General features: G+C 38.7%; 1 protein-coding gene across 3 annotated transcripts in view; it reads right to left on the reverse strand.

Annotated features, from left to right (window-relative positions):
• Positions 1–20,956, reverse strand: part of osbpl11 (oxysterol binding protein-like 11) — an 83,740-nt gene that overhangs the window by 41,528 nt on the left and 21,256 nt on the right. For all 3 annotated transcript variants that reach the window (XM_043693971.1, XM_043693973.1, XM_043693972.1), the window contains exons 2-6: positions 12,020–12,088; positions 8,687–8,862; positions 3,986–4,065; positions 3,410–3,592; positions 1,830–2,034 (exon numbers count right to left, since the gene is read on the reverse strand). In XM_043693971.1, coding sequence (XP_043549906.1) covers positions 1,830–2,034; positions 3,410–3,592; positions 3,986–4,065; positions 8,687–8,862; positions 12,020–12,088 — 713 coding nt within the window. The remainder of the gene's footprint in view (positions 1–1,829; positions 2,035–3,409; positions 3,593–3,985; positions 4,066–8,686; positions 8,863–12,019; positions 12,089–20,956) is intronic.

Here is a 20,956-nt window from a genome sequence, read left to right on the forward strand (position 1 = left end):
ACCTCCATGTCTGAAGGTTGTCAGTTTGAGTTCCATTACAGGATTTGAACGTAACGATCTAGACTGTCAATTCATTGGATTGATACACTTTTAGAGGTACCTTCTTCTGGATGAAACGCTTATGTTAACAGAGGATCCCTCAGGTAGAACAAAAAGGCCCAACTATATTCTTTCAAAGTAGACTGGAGTGTTATCCCTGCTTTATGGCCAATCCCTCAATCAACAATACAAAGATAGATAATCTGGCCCTCATTGCACTGCTATTTGCAGAAATTGCTGAACAAAACTGAATGCAAGGTTTTCTACATTGGAACAATTACCACACTTCAAAAAGGTACTTCATTGATTGTAAAGCACATGATGAAAGGCCTATATAAATGCAAGTTTTTATTTTTCTCCCTTTCGGGCTGATTTTCACTTTTCTAATTGTCAGCCATTTTGTCCTGCATTTTTCTCTCAAAGTTTACAATCCATTGAGCCACCTGTAGTTGTGAAGTTTCTCCTTTTTTTATTAAAATGGGGTAAAATATTTGCATTTCTACAGTACTCCTACATCTCATCGACATCCAAAAAAAGGGGAATGCAATCATTGCGGCAGAGCCTTGTACTTTTCACTCTTACATCCCTCCCTTGGATGCATTTGGACAAGGGACTTTACTACTTTGAAACCTGCAACCTTCTAAGCACCTCCTCTTTATCTGTTTATTATATCCAATAATGCTACTGACTTATTCTTTACTGTTACATTCACAACGTTTGGAGATGCCAGAGTTGGATTGGAGTGTACAAAGTTAAAGATCACACAACACCAGGTTATAGTCCAACAGGTTTATTTGGAAGCAGTAGCTTTTGGAGCGCTGCTAGTGCTTCCAAATAAACCTGCTGGACTATTAACCTGGTGTTGTGTGATTTTTAACTTGATTCACAACTTTGCATCTGTCTTCACAAAAAGAAGAAAATACACATTTAGTATTGCATGTAACTGTCTCCACAGGCACATCACCTTTTTGATCTTTAATTAGCCAATTATTTCTACTACATACTTGGAAATAAAATTTAAAAGGTTTTCCTAGTGTCAGCCACTACTATGTCTTCTTTTAGCCTTTATTTCTTTGCTTAGATCTTCACTGCATAGAGTAAATGCCTTTACATTATCAACTACACTATGAAACATCTAAAAACCAGTTAGTTAATCTGCTAATTTAATCATTGGTCAAAGGATAAATTTTGGGCAGAATACCGGAATTTCCCCCGCCAAGGAGAGACATAAATCCTTAACCTTATCTGAATACAAAAGGCAGGGACAGATTTTTCATTTGAAAGTGGACATTCTGTCAATGCTATATTGTAGTGTCATCTTAGATTATATGATCAAATTCAGGTTTAAACCTACAAACCACTGGACTCAAGAAATGAGAAATGTTACCACCTGAACTGGGTTCATTTCCAAAAGGGAATAGGAATGGTCACAACCAATGCTGCAAATTATATAGTTTCAAGGGTTGGCCACTGTTATACTGTGAACTTGGAACCTAAAAGCAGAGATCTGTACAAATGTAACCATGCCAACAAATAGTGACTACCAGTGACTTTATCACTCTTTTCTCCCCCCCACCAGCCATTAACTTTGTGAAAACATCAGTAAAAAAGTTAATACTACAAATGTTGGAAATCTAAAACAAAAAACAGAAAGCGTTGCCAAACTGCTATGTTTCCAGCATCTATGCAAAGAGAACGGAGAATCACTTTTTCTCTGAATTTGCCAGATTGATTTCTAATATTTTCTGTTTTCATTCGATGAAAATAGTTCTAATCTTCAAATGACTAACCTGCAGCAAAGGAATTCCTCTGGTAGGCCGCCTGCTGGAGCTGGAGAATATGAAAGCAATCATTCAAACAGTTCATTGTTGCCATTGTAGTGGCTTTGAGCATAAGCATGTCTTGGTCTAGTGCTGATATTTGTTCTCCAAAGGGAGGCAATCCTTCAATGGTTCGCACAAGATCCTTATGTTGTCCTTCAGCCTGGTTCATCATCTGCTCAAAGTAAAATGTTTATGAATTGTAAATGCTTCCTTTGTGTATTTTTGTTAAAAAGAATAAACAAACATTCTGTGTAATTACAGCAGTGTATTCACTCAAAAAACATTGAGCGCCAATTGGAACATTGGAAAATCAAAATTTATGACAATACAGATTCAGTGCCATTTATTTCTTCAAAAAGGTATCTTGACATATAAACTCAAAATATTCTCAAAACATAAAAGCACTTCACAATATGCTAAGTATACACAGAGCACAAAGTCTCTACTTTTTACTGCTATCCCTCAGGTAGCCCTCCTAAAGTGTTCCGAAAAATGGTGTAGTAAAGAAAAATCATTCTCCTTTTAAAAAAATAATAATACAAATGGACTTGGTTCCAAACCTGCAGTTGTGAATCTAACTGGCCAAAAGAACTCTCTTGCACACTAATAACTTAAGAGCTGTCAATTACTTACTAGCTCTTTCAGCTTACCTTCTGCTGGTCATCTCGCTCGAGTTGCTGCTTCGTTTCCTATTTGCCCCATTCACCACTTCCCTCCCAATTCTGTCACTTGCCCATGCATGAGGGATCAGAAGAAAAGCTGTGAAAAGGAAGCAGCTACCAAAGGAATGAAATGGACTGCATGTGGGGGGATTCTGGAAGGGAGCTGGTGAGCAGGAGAGGATACAACCAGAGGGCCAGATGTGGAATACTACAGAACAACCAAGGCCATCAAAAACAAATGGTCCAACGTGACTATTTCACTCTGGAATGCCAAGGAAAATATTGCTCAGTGCAACACAGTGCTGTGTTGTTCCTCACAAAATCAAACTATGTTTGTAGCATAGTGGATGGCCATTTAGCCTAACTTGTTCAAAAGAAATCTTTAATTAACTTCTCTGATATGTTATTATACACTTGAGGCAGATGGGACTTGAACTCAGACCTTCTAGCCCAGAAGCAGGAACACTGTTTCTATTGGGATGACATCAGATCACTAAGGGGCTGTTGCTGCGCACACTCAGTTGACGTATAAATCACTCTCCTCAACACTGCGAAATTCATACATCCGAAATATTTTCTCCACACATGACCCGCTCAGAATTTCCAGCATTCAGTTTAAATTTTGCTCAGTATTAAATAAATCAAAACTCAGACATTTATTTCTTGAATTACATAACAAGTCTCATACTTCTGCCTCACTCCAACTTTTCAAGACATAATAATTCATCAGTGCAACATTAGGGAACTCAAGTGGTTGGAAAATTGAGAAGGCTGTGCTCATTTATCTGGCTCCCTTATGCTGAAAAAAAGCCTTAAAATATGAAGAGTAAGATTTTTTAAACAAAATAAAATACAACCAATTCAGAGCAAACACATAACACCAACCTCACGAACATCCACCAAATGATCTGGTTGCAGGGCATGGGATCTCTTTGACAGCCCCAGTCCCTTGTGATGGGTTACACCAAAGAAAGCAGCAGCACTCTGACTTGCTCTTCTCTGTACACCTGGAGAACTGTTTCCCGGAGAAGCCAGGGAAAAACTTCGAGATTTCAAAGGGGGATTATTCTACAGATTGGGATTGAAATAAGACACGTACATTCATGTTTAGGTTTGGTATAGTGGCTAATATCATGCTTAAAAAAATATACTTGGGGAAGAAAAGGTTACTAAAATATAAAGTATTATTTCTCTGTTGCATAAGAAATTAGGCACTGAGCAATGAAAAAAAAAACTTAAAGCCCTACTGTAATTGCAAAGTTATGAACTGAAATTTACTGCTTTGTCACATTATAGTTTCCAAGTAATGTTAGAATGGTTTTAAGTTATGCAATTAGTATTATTGTAAATGTGCTGAACTTATTTCAGTAAAAATAAGATGAATATACTGTTTCTCATACATGTTAATTAGTATAGAACATGCAGAACAATAAAACGGAGTACAACACAACTGCATCTCACCTTCCCAATAGCTTCTGTATGGTGTTGAGTACATATCTGAAGTCTGCTAACCCAATGTTGACGTTCCTTTGCATCAGTAGCTAGAAAATAAATTTAGGTTTACATGAGCAGAGGAAGCAAAACTAAATCATTCCCTCAAAACAATTTCCAGGTACCTGCAAAACTAATCCATAAATCATGACAATTACAAAAGAGCATTAAAATGGAAACCTGCGAACTATCCATGAAACTAAATGAGGGAATGCAATCACAAAACCGTGCTCAAGATCGGAAGAAAACTCAAATTCTCAGGATGTTTGAAAATAATTCACAACTAATTACTTAAGTGAAAAAGGTAAAGTTGTCATAGTCCTAACAGACCACTGGGCTGCTCTCTCATTAAAGAGATGGTGGCTTAACCTAAGGGTCACCACACGTCAGGTGAGGGGAGTGATTGAGAATAAGAATAATCTCAGGTAGTGCAGGAATTGAACCCATGCTATTGTTATCACTTCACATCATAATCTAGCCAACTGAGCTAACCTCTAAGATCAGACACTGGTATCATGAAAGCAAATATGGCAGCAAATATGTACAGTAAGACCTCAGGCTGCAAGTGAGATAAATGACCAATTTTTATTCTGGTGGCAATGGCTAGAGATACATTGTCTAAGAACTACAGTCACTCTCCTTCCTTTTTTAAACAGTGCTTTTTATGCTCAATACAGCAGGTAAATAACAACTGGCATTTTATAGAAGATTTGTAGCTCAGGTTGGTGGTTTGCTCGCTGAGCTTGAGAGTTTGTTTTCAGATATTTCATCACCTTGCCAGATAAACATGATTAGTGAGCCTTCGGTGAAGCATTGTCCCTCTGTCCCATTTGCGACTTGGTGTCTTTGTTTGTTGTGGTGGGCGGTATCATTTCCGGTTCTATTTCTGAGGGGATAATAAATAGGGTCCAAATCTATACGTTTTTTAATGGAATTCTGATTGGAATGCCAGGCCTCTACGAATTCCTGTGCATGTCTTTGTTTGCCCTGTCCCATGTTGAATACACTGCCCCTCTTCGTCTGTGTATATGGATACTAGTGACAGTTGGTCATGTATTTTGGTGGCTAGTTGGTGCTCATGTATGTTGGTGGCTAGTTTCCTGCCGGCTTGTCCGATATATTGTTTGCTGCAGTCCTTGCAGGGTAGTTTGTACATTACGTTTGTTCTGTTCGCTGTAGTTACAGTGTCCTTTATATTCCTCAGTAATTGTTTCAGTGTGGTAGTAGGTTCTTGGGCTACCATGATGTCTCAGGGCTGGAGTAGTCTGGTGGTCGTCTCCGAAATGTCTTTGATGTATGGTAAGGTGACTAGAGTCTCTGGGCGTGTTGTGCATTCCTGTTTGGGTCTGTTGTGCAGGAATTGGCAGACTGCACAAATCAGGTAAGCGTTGTCCCTGAATACGTTGTATATGGGTTTCGCCTCGCTCAGGGTGCTACAGTGTGTTGTGGCTCATTTAAATAGTGCCCTGGTGCAGCTCTGTTTATAGGTGTTGGGATGGTTGCTTCTGTCGTTGAATAGCTGGTCAGTGTGTGTGTGTGGCTTTCCTGTAAACGCTAGGGCATCCTGGGACAAGCCAAACGAAGATACGTGCAGGAATTCCTAGAGGTCTGACATTCAAACTGGAACTCCATTATCAAGCATACAAATTTCAACTCTATTTACCAATCTCTCAGAAACAGAACTGAAAATGATACCACCCACCACATTAGACCAAGATACAATTAAGTAGGGGGACAGCATACCAGCGCTTCAGAGGCTCATTAATGATGATGTTACCTAGCATGGTTACAAAATAAGTGAAAACAAACCCACCAGCTCAGCAAACAGACAACCCAAATAACTGGGTTTGACTTGGCGTTACATTAAAGCCTCAGCCTGAATTGTACTTTAAATACATGGAATGGAGCTTGAGCCAACTGTGATGATATGTATGCTATAACCTGAGGCAAATGAAAACAACAAAAGTTGAATAGAAATTACACAACAAAGGCAGCAAACATATAATATAGATAAATGTGAAGTCACACAAATGTGAAACACATGCAGGTCAAAACATGTATTACATAATTAACACATGAAATTGAATTAACATGGCAACTATGAAAGGGACCCGTGAACTTTATCAAACAAAAAAAATAAGAAATACTCAGCAGGTGAGGCAGCATTTGTGGAGAAAACAATATTTTTGGCCATTGACTTTTCAAAGTTGGAAAACATTACAGATGTGGAGAATAAAGAAAAGAATTACAGGCATGGGAGGCAGGAATGATTAATAGAAAAGCAGGAATGATTAATAGAAAAGCAGAAAGAAAGTATGGGAATAGTGGTTACCAACTTAAACTGTTAAATTTAATGTTCAGACCAGATAGTTGTGAAATGTATGATCAAACAATCAACAGTTCTGGCCCAAAAGCTTCACTGGAACAGTATCAGAGTCCGAGGTCAAAATGGATGGAGAATTACAATAGCAAGCAAGATATTTAATGAACATGAAATGCATAAACTTCGCTTGCAAATCCTTCAGTTTAGAAGGTTCCATTGTGACTTAAGGTCATTCAAGTTGATAAAGGAATTCAATATTGTTGAAACAGAAACTACTTCTCCCAGAACAAAAGAACTAAACCAGAACAAGGGCTCTTAAATGAATCGGAAGCAATTTGACAGTGAAACCAGGAAGCTTCATTGCACACAAAAAAGGTAGTAGAGTTCTGGAACAGAATTTATTCTCTTTATAAAGGCCAACGACGCTGGTCAATTGAGATTTCACGAAATAGACAAATAGAATTTTATAAGGTAAGTCATAAAAGAATATAGACCACAGTCAGATAAATTATAATCAAGTATCATTCTGCCATGATCTACCTGAATGGCAAATTCCTATTCCCACTTTTAATAAAGTGACTGTTTCAACATATAACAAAATCAAATCAGTAGGCAAGAGTACAAATGCAGTAAACTGCAGCATATATGTCAACCAGATATGCAAGATGTCAATTTTCAGGTCTCAAAGGACATGTTTTTGCCTGTACTCAGTATATAAATTGATTCAGATTTATAGCTGCAACATACTATACTCGTGTTCAGAGGCAATCTTAATTTTCATGTTCAAATGCACGTCTTGCTCACTCCATCCTATAACTCATTGCAACAGATCAAGCTGGTGATAAACTGTCGTCTTGTAAAAATGTGCAGGAGCTTAAGATATGCCTACTCTTTGTACTGGATGCTGCTGACAATTTAAAATGGCAGCCACCCATACCAATGGTTCATGTTTATGCTCGACACAAGTTGATGCCCCATAATCACAGAACTGTTATGGTGCAAAAGGCATTTAATTTGGCAACATCTCTCTGAATGAACATTATGATAGTGTCATTTTCTTTTAACCCTAAACATTGCTTATACTGAAAGTCATTTAATGCTTCAATTGGACCTGCCTCCACCACACTTGCAGGCAGTAGATTCATTCTCACTACTCACTGTGTGAAAACGTTTTCTCGCAATTCATTTCCTTCTTTTGCAAATTATTTTAAGTCTGTGTCTTCTCATTCCTTTTATGAATGGGAATAAGTTTTCTATATACTGTACTCTGTTTAAGGTGCCCATGATTTTGAGAACTTTTCTTCAAAAATAATAGATTGGAGAAGTTGAGATTATCTTTACAACTGAAGTTGCCCATCCCTGGAAAGGCGCTTGTAGATCTCTCTTGCTCTCGTTCCAACATGTTCACAGCCTGTCTGAACTATGATGACAAAACCTGGATATAATACTCGTGGAGTTCTAACCAATATCCTATACAAGTTCAGCATAACCCCCTTGTTTGCGTTCTATGCCCCTAATAATAAAGGCCTTCCCTTTTGGAATCAAAGATAAACTTGACAGCTGATATTTAACTCTGGATTAGTGGCGCTGGAAGAGCACAGCAGTTCAGGCAGCATCCGAGGAGCAGTAAAATCGACGTTTGGGGCAAAAGCCCTTCATCAGGAATACACAAGCTGATATTTAACTTGACTTAACAATTAACCTATTTGCATTTCAAAATGTGTTGCTTTCTGTAAACATTTAATTTGTTTGGTATGAAGCAGGCAAGCTGCTTTCAACATAGGGGCCATTTTCATTTTGTGCGCAACATTTTAAAAACAATAATGTGAAGCTAGAAACACGGAGAAAAGAAACATGGGCAAAATAAATCCCATTCTCTCCTCTCCTAGTGCCAAACAACACTCAATATGGTCAGTTCTATAACATCATGGTTGTGTTCTTGTGCAACCCCATATTATAGAAAAACTGCACTTTAGAAACAGCTCTTAATATGTTAGCACTGTAATTACGATATATCCAACACGTTTTAAAAATTTGCATTGTACAAACTGTCCCCAATTTGTCACTCGTGTTACAGTGGATTTGCGTTGACGAACATGTGGTATAACAGAACAACTTGTACTGTTGAACTTCAGTGTACAGCACCCAAAATTTCTATCATACCACAGGGTAATGGGTGCTGCGGACCCGAGCAGGTTGGGAGGCATAACCCAATCAAGGATGTTCACTGTTCTGCTTCATCTACAAAAAAAATTCATCCCATATACAATGACTGTAACAAGTTACAGTCTCAACAGCACAAAGCAATATATGTAAAAAAACGTGAAGCAACATCCTTAGTATTGTACCTCTTAGTTTATACTGTTCTCCAATAGCAGGATTAACTGTAAAGGTGTGAGAGTCTTCATCACTTGGTGAGATGACCGCTCCTGCCAGCTGCAAAGTGCCTCTTGGCTTTTGATTTCTGGATTGCTCGTTGACAAAATATTCTAGTAGTCCAGCTTCATTATTTAAAACAAAGAATCTGGTGGAGGAACAAAAAAGACAGTCACTAGATTGCTTACTAGTTAGGAAAATTACACAGTAATGAGAGGTAGAAAGGAACTTATGTTTATGCTGAAACTGGAGAAATATCAAAAACTGAAAAGTGATGAATTACTTTTATTTAATGCACAAGTTCATTTAACATGATTCCAAAAATAGGAAAATAAGCTTATAGCCAATGATTTTATTTAGATTAGATTAGATTAGATTACTTACAGTGTGGAAACAGGCCCTTCAGCCCAACAAGTCCACACCGACCCGCCGAAGCGCAACCCACCCATACCCCTACATTTACCCCTTTAACCTAAAAAAAGCATGGCCAATTCACCTGACCCGCACATTTTTGGATTGTGGGAGGAAACCGGAGCACCCGGGGGAAACCCACGCAGACACGGGGAGAACGTGCAAACTCCACACAGTCAGTCGCCTGAGTCGGGAATTGAACCCGGGTCTCTAGCGCTGTGAGGCAGCAGTGCTAACCACTGTGCCACCGTGCCGCCCATAAGGTTGATAATGGAAGAGCTCTTCTTCACAAAATCTACCTTTTACATCAACTGAACCATCACATAGGTATGATACTGTAAACCTAATCCAAAAGTCAACTTTGAGAATGCCGATCTCTCAGATCTGCACCTATTATCAGCCTAAATAACATACTCAAATGTTGGAGGGGGCAATCAACTCCACCACGATACCAAAGAAAGGTAACATGATTGCAAAAAACGTAAAACTCAGCAGGTCTGTGTGTTCAACAACATAATTCTTAAGACCATAAGTACTTATGGTCTTAAGAATTATGTTGTTGAACACACTAACCACGATTTGACTCAGTGGAGAAAGACTTTGAGGTCTCTATCCCTATAAGCATAAATATGAGGATTCCTATGGCACTGTGGTAGTGGGCTTAGCATCTGGGCCAGACCGGTTCAAACCCAACCTGCTCCAGTGGTATACCACAATATGTCTGAACAGGATGATTAAAAATGACCATATAAATATGCCCTAACAGCCAATTTCACCTGTAACATTGCTATCACATCAATCTATCAACTATTTAATCTGTTTCTTTGTTATCGCCATGTTTTTACACGTGTTCTAATGCTCCTCTGAATGATCTCCTATTTTCAATGCTCAAACTAGAGTTTGTTTTCTGTTGTCTGTGTTGAGGTGAAATTCAGGGAAAACACCTTTGGAATTTAAAATTTAGAACACACAATTCCAGAGTGGTTAGACGTTGTCATTCAAATCTGCCTTGTGGTAGGGGTTGGGCTCACCGCAAGGACCTAAGAAGTCACTCGGGACAATTCAGAGATCACTGAAAAATGGTTCCGGGAATAGAGTTTACAGAGAAAACTCAGGAGCAGCCGTCAGCTTGGTGAAATTAGCTTTTAGTGAAGAGCTAAGTTAAAATTGTGAATAAAGAGAGTACAGCTTTTGAAGTCAGAGTTCTGTCATCAAGAACGTGGATGACAGAAAATTCCTTGATTGAGAATTGAGATCAGATCAAAGGTGAAGAATTGTATTTTCTTGTGAAGTTTGTTGAGATGTGATAACCATGTATCATGTTAAAAATCACACAACACCAGGTTATAGTCTAACAGGTGCAACCACCTGATGAAGGAGCAGCACTCTGAAAGCTAGTGTTTCCAAATAAACCTGTTAGACTATAACCTGGTGTTGTGTGATTTTTAACTTTGTACACCCCAGTCCAACACCAGCACCTCCAAATTAATGTATCATTAAATTTAGGAGGAGATATGAGAATTCTGTGGGATCTGCCCTTCTTGCATTTGCTATGTGATGTGCTTTTGGGATGTTTGATCACTGTTTATTACTCATGCTTACAACATATTAATTGTTTGTTAAAATAAGTTGCGGATGTATTTTAAATTATATTAGTATTCTAACTTAAAATAGTGTTGGCGCTATGATTCCAGACCAAATCAATGTCCTATTCTGCTCCATGTCTGGCTCTCTAATTATTTCTATCCTTGGTGACCTCTATTGACTCCCATTCTTTCAACATATCGAAAATGTAAAATTCTCATCCATATTGAAATCACTTCATGTATTTTGTAAAAGTTTTTTTTAAAAAAAACCTCATCTTTGTAACCTTCTCCATCTCTAAAGCTCTTTTGAGTATTAGAAAACTAAGCCACATTTTAAAATAATAAAATGGTTACTGCACAGATGGACGTGCACAGACTTTCCACAAAAGCTGTTAATCTGGCCCCAACACCACCTCCATAATCTTCATTTTAACTTTAGATGTTTATCCAATTTACCATTGAAAGCAATAATTAATCCACATCCACCACCCAATGCAGTTCACTCCAGATGCCACCCCACTTGACTTTTTGAAAGTACTTTCTTGGCCAATATTTAAATAAGATGAAGTTGTTTTATAATTGTCTCAATTGACATACCCACAATTTGAAACAGCAGCTATTTTTATGACCAAAGCACAGATGCAATCTTCCAACAAATGCTTTAGTCTTACATTCATTGCGCAAATTGAGCCAGTTGATAAAAACAGATTTTACAGAGGTTCATAAAATCAAGAGGGGCACAGGTGAAGTGAATAGCCACGAACGTTTCCCCAGAGTAGGGAATTCCAAAACTAGAGGACATAGATTAAATGTGAGAGGGGAAAGATTTAAAACAGACCTAAGGGACAATTTTTTTTTTTAAACACGGAAGGTCTACAAATGCATCGTGCTGCCAGAGGAAGTGATAGAAGCAGGCATAATTACAACATTTAAAATACATTTGGACATGTACACGAATAGAGGGATATGAACTAACCACAAACAAATGGGACTAATTCAGTTTAGGAAACCTGGTCAGCATGAACGAGTTGGACTGAAAGGTCTGTATTTCCATGCTGTATGACTTGAGGACAACTTTTTCCAAATTAAAAAGAAATATTTATATCAGAAGTCTGATTTATGCTAACACTGCAGAGATTAACTACTGCAAAGCTGTATCTTTAGTGTAAGCACAATTTTAATTAGGCTTCACGAATGAAACACAGGTAAAGCCAAAACTGCATTGCACCACCACAAATTTACACATTAAAGCAATCTAGGTTAATTGAAGAACTTAACTATTTCATAATATATGCTAAATGAACTCACCGATACTGCCAGCCTGTGACAAGATTTGTATATTTCATCAAATATCCATGTACATTCTCCATGTGATCACTGTAAGCCAGAAAAAAAGAGAGAGCGGTGATATGTGAATCTATATAACCAAAAGACCGAGTGCAACCTAAGATCACACATTTCACTTCAGTCACGCAAAATATCAAAGCATTGAGGCAACCATAATATTTTGCATTTCGAACACTAGAAAATTTTAAGAGCGATTAATCCTTGAAACTTGTGCTATTAAGGATCTGAACCCGAATACAGGCTGAGGTAACAAGTTGTTGTCAGGAACAACCGCTTAACTGATGCTCTTAACTTAAGTGGCAGTAAAATGGCTTCTCAATGCAAATAACATGACAAAATGGCTTCTAGGCTACAAATTGACAATTCTCCTATAGCTGCATTATTGACTAACCACACTCTGCTTCAATAGAGATTAGCAGACAATGCTCCTTTACAGCATAGAAATAACTAGACTAGATAAGACATTAGTGGGCGACTGACTGTGTGGAGTTTGCACGTTCTCCCAGTGTCTGCGTGGGTTTCCTCCGGGTGCTCCGGTTTCCTCCCACAGTCCAAAGATGTGCAGGGTCAGGTGAATTGGCCATGCTAAATTGCCCGTAGTGTTAGGTAAGGGGTAAATGTAGGGGTATGGGTGGGTTTCGCTTCGGCGGGTCGGTGTGGACTTGTTGGGCCGAAGGGCCTGTTTCCACACTGTAATGTAATCTAATCTAATCTAATTACTGGCCATCCTAACCGACCTTCAGATGCAGGTGCAAAGGCTCAGTTAGTGAGGTAAGGATGGCATGAGTGTTGGAAAATAAAATTGCTTCCCAGGAAATATCACTGGATAAAGTAACTGTCAAATAAAGCAATGTCATGTATTGATTGGTAATTGTCTGAATGTACTATGCGATCAAAGCCTGCACTCTTCTTTAAGCAAAGTATAAAAATGTCTTTGTTTTAAGCCATGTGCACACCTCCTCTGAGGAACACGAAAGTGTATAACCTCTGTTTCCAAATGCCCGACTACATGAAGAAATAAAGAATGAAGTCTTAAAGAAACCTGACTGATTGCGAGTGCTTATTGACCGCTCATGGAACACAGAGAGACCCCCTCCAACCGCCAAGGGTCTAGATCTTCACTGAGTTGCCATAGATTTTCAATAAGAACAAAGATCGGAGATTAGAAGGAGGCATACAACAGATCGGAAAATTGGGTGGGTGTTTTGGATAAAAAAGTAGAAAACAGAAATATACTTTAAGTTGAAATATTTATGGGCTTTCTTAGGCACTCCATTAAAGAAAGGTTACAAGTGCAATGAAAAAAAAACTGCAGTTTAAATCAAATGGCACCAAGATGAAATGAGACACTTGGGAGGAAAAAAAAGTGAAAAAAAAAAGTGAAAAATAAAGACAGTCTAGTTGCTGTGTTGTAAAGTTTGTAAGGATGAAAAGGACAATCAGTAAAACATTATTTCTTGAATCAGTAAGAGTCCATTAGTTTAAAGTTAGTGCTAGAAGCAAAAATGGTTAGAAGTTTTATTTCTCAAGTCATCAGAATAAGCTGAGAACTAATGGAATTTAGCTCAATCAACCTTGTGTCATACACAGATAGAAATTCATTGCTGCAAATAATAGTCTCCAACATGTGCTGAAAATTACATCATTAATTTCTGTAAGCACAATTGGCAGTACAGAGCAACCTCAATTATCCGAACACCTCGGGCGGGGAGTATTTTGTTCAAATAACTGAATGTTCAGATAATCGAATGCCTGATAATACAGTTTAGGCAAGCACTGGGACCTTGTGATCTTGTCTGAATAATCCAAAATGCAGATAATCAAATGCCGGATAACAGAGTTTAAAGTGAGGGGTGCAGATGCTCCTAATGAAGGGATTTTGCCCGAAACGTTGACTCTCCTGCTCCTCGGATGCTGCCTGACCTGCTGTGCTTTTCCAACACTCTCCGATAACAGAGGCTCCTCTGTATACACTATTTCACTATTATTTCATTTCTCACCTATCCAAGTCCAGACATCTTAAGTCCCAAGGGTTGCCAACCAATTCCAAAGAAACACCAAGTATTGCTTTGGTATGGTTATTTAAATAATTAAATTGTCATGTTCAGATGGTAATTAAAATATTTTAGCTCTTCCAGATCTGAAATCACAAATTTTCAGGGTTAATGTATTCAGCTTGGTGAGGGCAACATATGCAATTTTGGCTTTTCCTAGGATGCTCAGTAGAGAGATGTCACAATCATCATACAGGGTTATAATCAGTGCACACAAAAATAACCTAAGCATCTTTGGGAAGGTCAAGTTCACCAACTCAAAGATTGTACTTGATGCCAAATTGCCAAGCCATAATATTTCTCCTGACTCAGCCACAATCTTGGGATGCTTAATGGTTGTACACCCGAAGACTTACGGTGAACTGACCACTGGACCACAATCACATTGTTTAAGTATAGGGAAATTGCAAAACTCTGCAGTAGGCAGGCATCTGGTTCTCCTGATAAATGAATCAAAGTTAGTACATGCATACAACAAATGATTAGGAAGACAAATGAAGTGTAGTTATTTATTCCAAGGGGAATTGAATATAAAAGAGAGAAGTTTAGCTACAGTTGTACAGGACATTAGTGAGAACACATCTGGAATAATGTATTTAGTTTCAGTCCCATTATTTAGTAAACCATATAATTGCATTAGAAGTTTAGAGAAGGTCCATTTGACCAATTCCTGGGATGAAGGGATTGTCAAATGACAAAAGGTTGGGTCTGAATCCATTGGCATTTATAAGAAAGAAAAGTGATCTAATTGGAACATTGAAGGTCCTGAGGGAACTTGGCAGGGTGGATGGTGAAAGGATGTTCCCCTTCGTGAGCGACGCAAGGGACACAGGTTAAAAACTAAAGCATCTCCCATTTGAGATGGGGACAAGGAGCATTTTTTTCCCCCCCACAGTTTGTTGTTAGTGTATGGAATTCTCTTCCCTCGAGAGCAATGGAAGCATTGCTATTAATTTTATTTTTTAAGGATGATTAAGACAGATTCATGACTGACAAAAAAGTCAAAGAGTTTGGAGGATACATAAGGAAGAGGCCAAAAAGCAGAGCAACAGAACATCAATCATTCAGAACTAAGAATGTTCTTGATTAAGCACAAATGGACGTTTAAACCGGAAACTAATTCACAAGATTAGCTATAGATTCAGATATAGACCAAGAAAGCGCATTTCACAGATAATTGCCAACCATCTTGGAAAAGTTGGGAAAAATTGAACACAAGGTGCCATATTATTCTCAGGAGTAATGCAAATCCAATATGCTTGTATACACCAAGGAAAGTATTGCATACATTCTTAGATAAAGTCAAGGAAGAAATAGAATATATGCTCAGCTAAAAAGTTTACATTTTACAATATCAAAGAGATGGTGTTCAGAAATGGTTACGTTCCAAACCCAAATGGTTCAAGAACCTGGGCACTCCTAATTTCAGTTGAACAGTGGAACATGTAAAGAACAGGTCAGAAAAAAAAAACTCTTCATCCATCTGGGTGTGAACCCTGACTTCTGGCAATTATCTCTGATTCAAGACTCGAGAAAGCTGATTACTTTTATTAAGCCTTATACATTATCGCATTAACCGGTTACACTTTGGAATTGCATCCACATGTGAGAGTTTCCAAAGGCCAACATCAAACACATTGGAAGACAATGATGGGATAATGTGCCACATGGATGACATGCTAATATATATAGCCATAAAAGAAGAACTTAACCAAAGAATTAGAACAGTTATGGAAGTGCTTCAGAATGCAGGCTTAACAGTGAATGCCAAGTGTGAGCTTGCACAAACAAGAAAAAGTTATTCAACACAAAATCCAGGCTACTAGAATCAGAATAGATGTCTTGAAAACTGGGCCAAAGAACATCTGCCACTAAGAAACATCACCAAGGTTCCTGTGGATCAGAAACCAGCTGCGAAAGTTTACAAACTTTGCACAAGCAAATGAGCCTTTGATACAACTACTCCAGGAGAATCAACAATGGTGTTAGAATGAAACAGCATTTGACAAAATCAAAAAACTACTGAATTTAATCAGGATTCTTTAATGCTATTATCTGGATCTATTGTTCTTAATAGCAATTGATGCAATTTCAACAAGATTGTGGCAGTACTCTTTTAGGTGCAGAAAGGTGGAAAGCATAGCTCAGTTTACTGTGCTCCTAGATCACTCACCAAAATGGAACAAAAGTATGCCGCATACTAAGGAACGGCAGACTTTCCAGAGAGGGAATACAATGAAGGTTCTCCATACTATTTCCTGAGAGAGAGATTGATGACCGTGACATTATTCTCTCATGTTTAGAAAAAATTAGAGGTAATTTCATTCAAACAGAAAATATTTACAGGGCTCAACAGGGCGAAGGCAGGAAGAATGCTTGCGCTGAGTGGGACCGGGGTACCTGTCTAAAACCAGGAAACAATCTCAAAATAAGATCAACTGCACACCGATATTGCCATATGGCAGATCTTTGAGCAGTATAGACATATTATTGATGGCTTAAGAGCACAAGAACTAGGTTCTGGTGTAGGCAATTCAGCCCCTCAAGCCTACTTCGCCATTTAGTATGGTCATGATTGATCTCAATTGGGCATGACAAAGTGTCATACAAGCCTACAGCAGTCAGTCTGATGGCCAAGTATTTCACAGTCAATATAAGAGATGCAATGAACAGCCAAAGAAGGGAGAACCGTTATTACTACTATTTCAATTAAGACCAAGGAACTACTTGGGAATGGATTAATTAAGTTCAAAGGAAAGAGCTTCATTAATTCTCAGTAGACTACTAAACACAATTAATTGAGACAAATATCTATGCCAGTTCACTGCAAGCATACAAAACACTGAGATCAAACAGGACTAAAAACAGATGAAGGGATGTTCTGAAAAAAATATCATATACTGATATCATTGAACAAGTGGAACTATTTCTCAGAAAAGGCAGATCAATACAACTACCTCAGAGAGAAACACTCACTCAGTCTGTGGAAAGGAAGAATTCAAAGCATGTGACTCCTTAGAATGAGATTAGACTGATTAGTCACAGAATTCTGGAAGGAGACAGAAGTATTATAAAGGCTTAAGAAAAAAGCGTATTGTAAATAGAGTTTGAGGAAAACACCTTGAACTCAAGCAACAGACTAATGTTTGGTATACCCTATACACATGATAAAACAGTAGAAGTTATGTCACATCTGAACAAAATGGAGTAGTTCTAGGCACCACATCTAAGGAAGGAGTTACTAGTCTTGGGAACAGTGCAGATTAGATTTACCAAATTGATATGTAAGTTTGACAGGAAAATTACAAGGAGATGCAACATAGAGGAATGCTGCATTTCCTAGAATTTAGAAATTAAGGCATGATTTGATCGAAGTTTGAGATATTAAGATGTACAGACAGCTTCTCTCTACCTGCCCCATTTCTATTGGTTGGAGAGGTCAATATTAATTCTATATTTTTTTCATAATCCTATCTTCTGAGACTATCCCAATTTAAAAAAAAAATCTCTAATGAACCTGCTCAGTGATGTTATTATACAACTCTGGGGCAGGCAGGACTTGAACCGAGGTCTCCTGACTCAGTGTTAGGGACATTGCTATTGGGCCACAAGAACTTTCCAATATGATTAGACTATGATTAGACTACTTAGTGTAGAAACAGGACCTTTAGCCCAACAAGTCCACACCGACCCGCTGAAGCGCAACCCACCCATACCCCTGCATTTACCCCTTCACCTAACACTACGGGCAATTTAGCATGGCCAATTCACCTATCCTGCACATCTTTGGACTTTGGGAGGAAACCGGAGCACCTGGAGGAAACCCACGCAGACACGGGGAGAATGTGCAAACTCCACACAGTCCGTCGCCTGAGGCGGGAATTGAACCCGGGTCTCTGGCGCTGTGAGGCAACAGTGCTAACCACTGTGCCACCCACTTAATTAATTCTGTCAACTGCTTAATCATATACAGATAGAGTCAGAGATGTACAGCTCAGAAACAGACCCTCCAGTCCAACTTGTCCTTGCTGACCAGATATCCTTTCTAAACCCAGCCCTTGGCCTATATCCCTGTAAACACTTCCTATTCATATACCCATCCAGATGCCTTTTAAAATGTTGTATTTGTATCAGTCTCCATCACTTCCTCTGGCAGCTCATTCCCTACATACACCACCCTCTGCATGAAAATGCTGCACCTGAGCCCCCTTTTAAATTCAGCCCCCCCACCCCACCCTAAACCTATGCCCTCTAGTTCTGCACTCCCGTACCCCAGGGTAAAGACCTTGTCTATTTACCCTCTCCATGGTTATTTTATAAACCTCTATTAGGTCACCCCTCAGCCTCAGACACTTCAGGGAAAACAGCCTCTCCCTATAGCTCAAATCCTCCAACCCTGGCAACATCCTTGTAAATCTTTTCTGAACCCTTTCACGTTTCACAACATCTTTCCGAGAGGAAGGAGACCAGAACTACACAATATTCTAAAAGTGGCCTAACCAATGTCCTGTACAGCTGCAAAATGATCTCCCAACTTCTTTACTCAAGACACTGACCAATAAAGGAAAGTATACCAAATGCCTTCTTCACTATCCTTATCGTACTGCAACTCCACTTTCAAGGAATTATGAACCTGCACTCCAAGGTCTCTTTGTTCAGCAACACTTCCCAGGACCGTACCATGAAGTGTATAAGACCTGCTCTTATGTGCCTTTTCAAAACACAGCACCTCACATTCATCTAAATTTGGTGGACATTAACTGTGGATTCACATGTGCTCCTATACAAACAGTTCAACTGTAGTTGTTGGGTTAGTAGTACATGTTTGTAAGATGTCCCAGTAAGGACACAAGTGTGCAAAAGCTCCAGAGGGCACTTGTGGAGCAATGGTAGTGTCCCTATCTCTGAGCAAGGAGGACTAGTTCAAGTTCCACCTGCTCAAGAAATGTATAATGACATCTCTGAACAGGCTGATTATAAAATATATTAAGGTACACAGTTATAGATATCCAAGAAGCTAAAAGACACACTCCTGGCCCCATCAAATGCTGCCTGTTTGAAAACAAAAGATACAGTACAGATCATCGACTAGTAATAACTGGAACAGTTGTAAAGATTGCCAGAATTGGTTGATTTAAAGTTATTTCAAATCAACTGTAACCGAAGAAAACATTTATAATAAAATAATGATACATTTTGCTGAAGAACCACCCAAACATTTGGAATTACTAGTAAATCAGCAACTGCCTTTAGGAGAGGGGATAAAAGGTAGAGTATGCCATATTTCTATTTCAACCATATTGAAAAACTGCTACGATAATCAAAACTAAAGATTGCCCTACGTATGCAGGATTTATGCATTTCCGTAATGGGAAATGCATTGATCATGACAATAGGTTCAATGTGTTGTGGAAGTGGGTGAATTATGAAGGGAATAATTGTCAAATTTATCAATCAATAGCATGCTTACCTTTTTATCAGCTGTGTGCTTTTATTACAGGTTTGGAACAAATCTATGTTGACACTCATGCTCCACTGAGGGAATGCTGTGTTGGCAAACATGCTGACTTTTTGAAAAAGATATCGACCCAAGGCCTTATCTGTCTATTCACATGGATTTAAAAAAAAATCCATGACATGGTACAAGGAAGAAAGGGCATTTTTCTGTTATCTTAACCCAAGATCTATCCCTCATCAAAATATACTGATCATTTATTTAATTTCCTGGTTGTGGAACACTGCTGTGCACATAATTGGCTGCCCACTTGCCTACAGAAGCAGTGTCAGCACTTAAAAAGAAATCAATTGGCTATGAAACCCTTAAGGTTGTCTGCAAGTTCTGAAAAGCAAGATATATAAATGCTGGCCCTTCTTGTCTATGTAGTAGCCACTGCTGGATATCAACAACATTATTCTTAAAATGCTTTAAAACTATTAGCTTTTGATTCACTATTAAGTCGCATACAACTTGAATGAAATGCAAGAACATGATGTACAACTGTGAAACAGCATCCCAGAACAGAAGTTAACCTTTTGGCAGAATGTTCATTTTGTCTGTAATTAGCCAACCAGCTACCAATGAATATCAGCATTGCTTGCATTCCTTCCATAGGCTAATTGATCATGTATCTAACAATATTGCAGAACTAGCAGAACATAATCCAGTTTTACAAGAAAAAGCCAATGCACTGGAACGCTGGCTCAGATAGCATATATTTGTGGATTGTCTGCTTCTAGTTCATTTTTACATTCAGCATAAACATTGACTCTTGTTTTTAAAAGGATCATTACGATTTCAATGATTGACTTATATGCCAACAACTAGAGTATCTATAAAATCTGGAAAGTCAGAGCAGAAAGCGTGGAACCATTTTAAAAAGGAAGTCATTATAGGTTGCTTAGATTGCTTTCAAATCCTTCCATGGTTTCACACCTCCCTATCACTGCAATCTCATCCAACATTACAATTCTCCAAGATTTGTGTTCCTCCAATTCCAGCATTCTTAAGCATCCTTCAGCTACCCTAACATTGGTGTCAGTGTCTTCAGCTGCCAAAGGTTCTAAGCCCTGAATTCCCTCCCTCAACTGCACTGGCTCACAAACTCTTCCCTCCTTTATGGGTGTTTCATAAAATCTAAACTTTTGAGCAGCAGCTAAGGTGAGACAGTTTGTTTTAAAATTACTTACCGGTAGCGGGCAGCGGTGTTTTTTTCTCTTTACAGAAAGAGCGGGAGCAGCAGGGGGAAGTGACGAAGACCAGAGGGGCAGCCGGGTAGGTTTTTTTTCCCTTTAAAAGCGCACAGGAGAAGAACCCGAGGCACTACAGAGGTAGTGTCTCCCACCC

The sequence above is a fragment of the Chiloscyllium plagiosum genome, chromosome 7 (assembly GCF_004010195.1).
Source record: "Chiloscyllium plagiosum isolate BGI_BamShark_2017 chromosome 7, ASM401019v2, whole genome shotgun sequence".
Lineage (NCBI taxonomy): Eukaryota > Metazoa > Chordata > Chondrichthyes > Orectolobiformes > Hemiscylliidae > Chiloscyllium > Chiloscyllium plagiosum.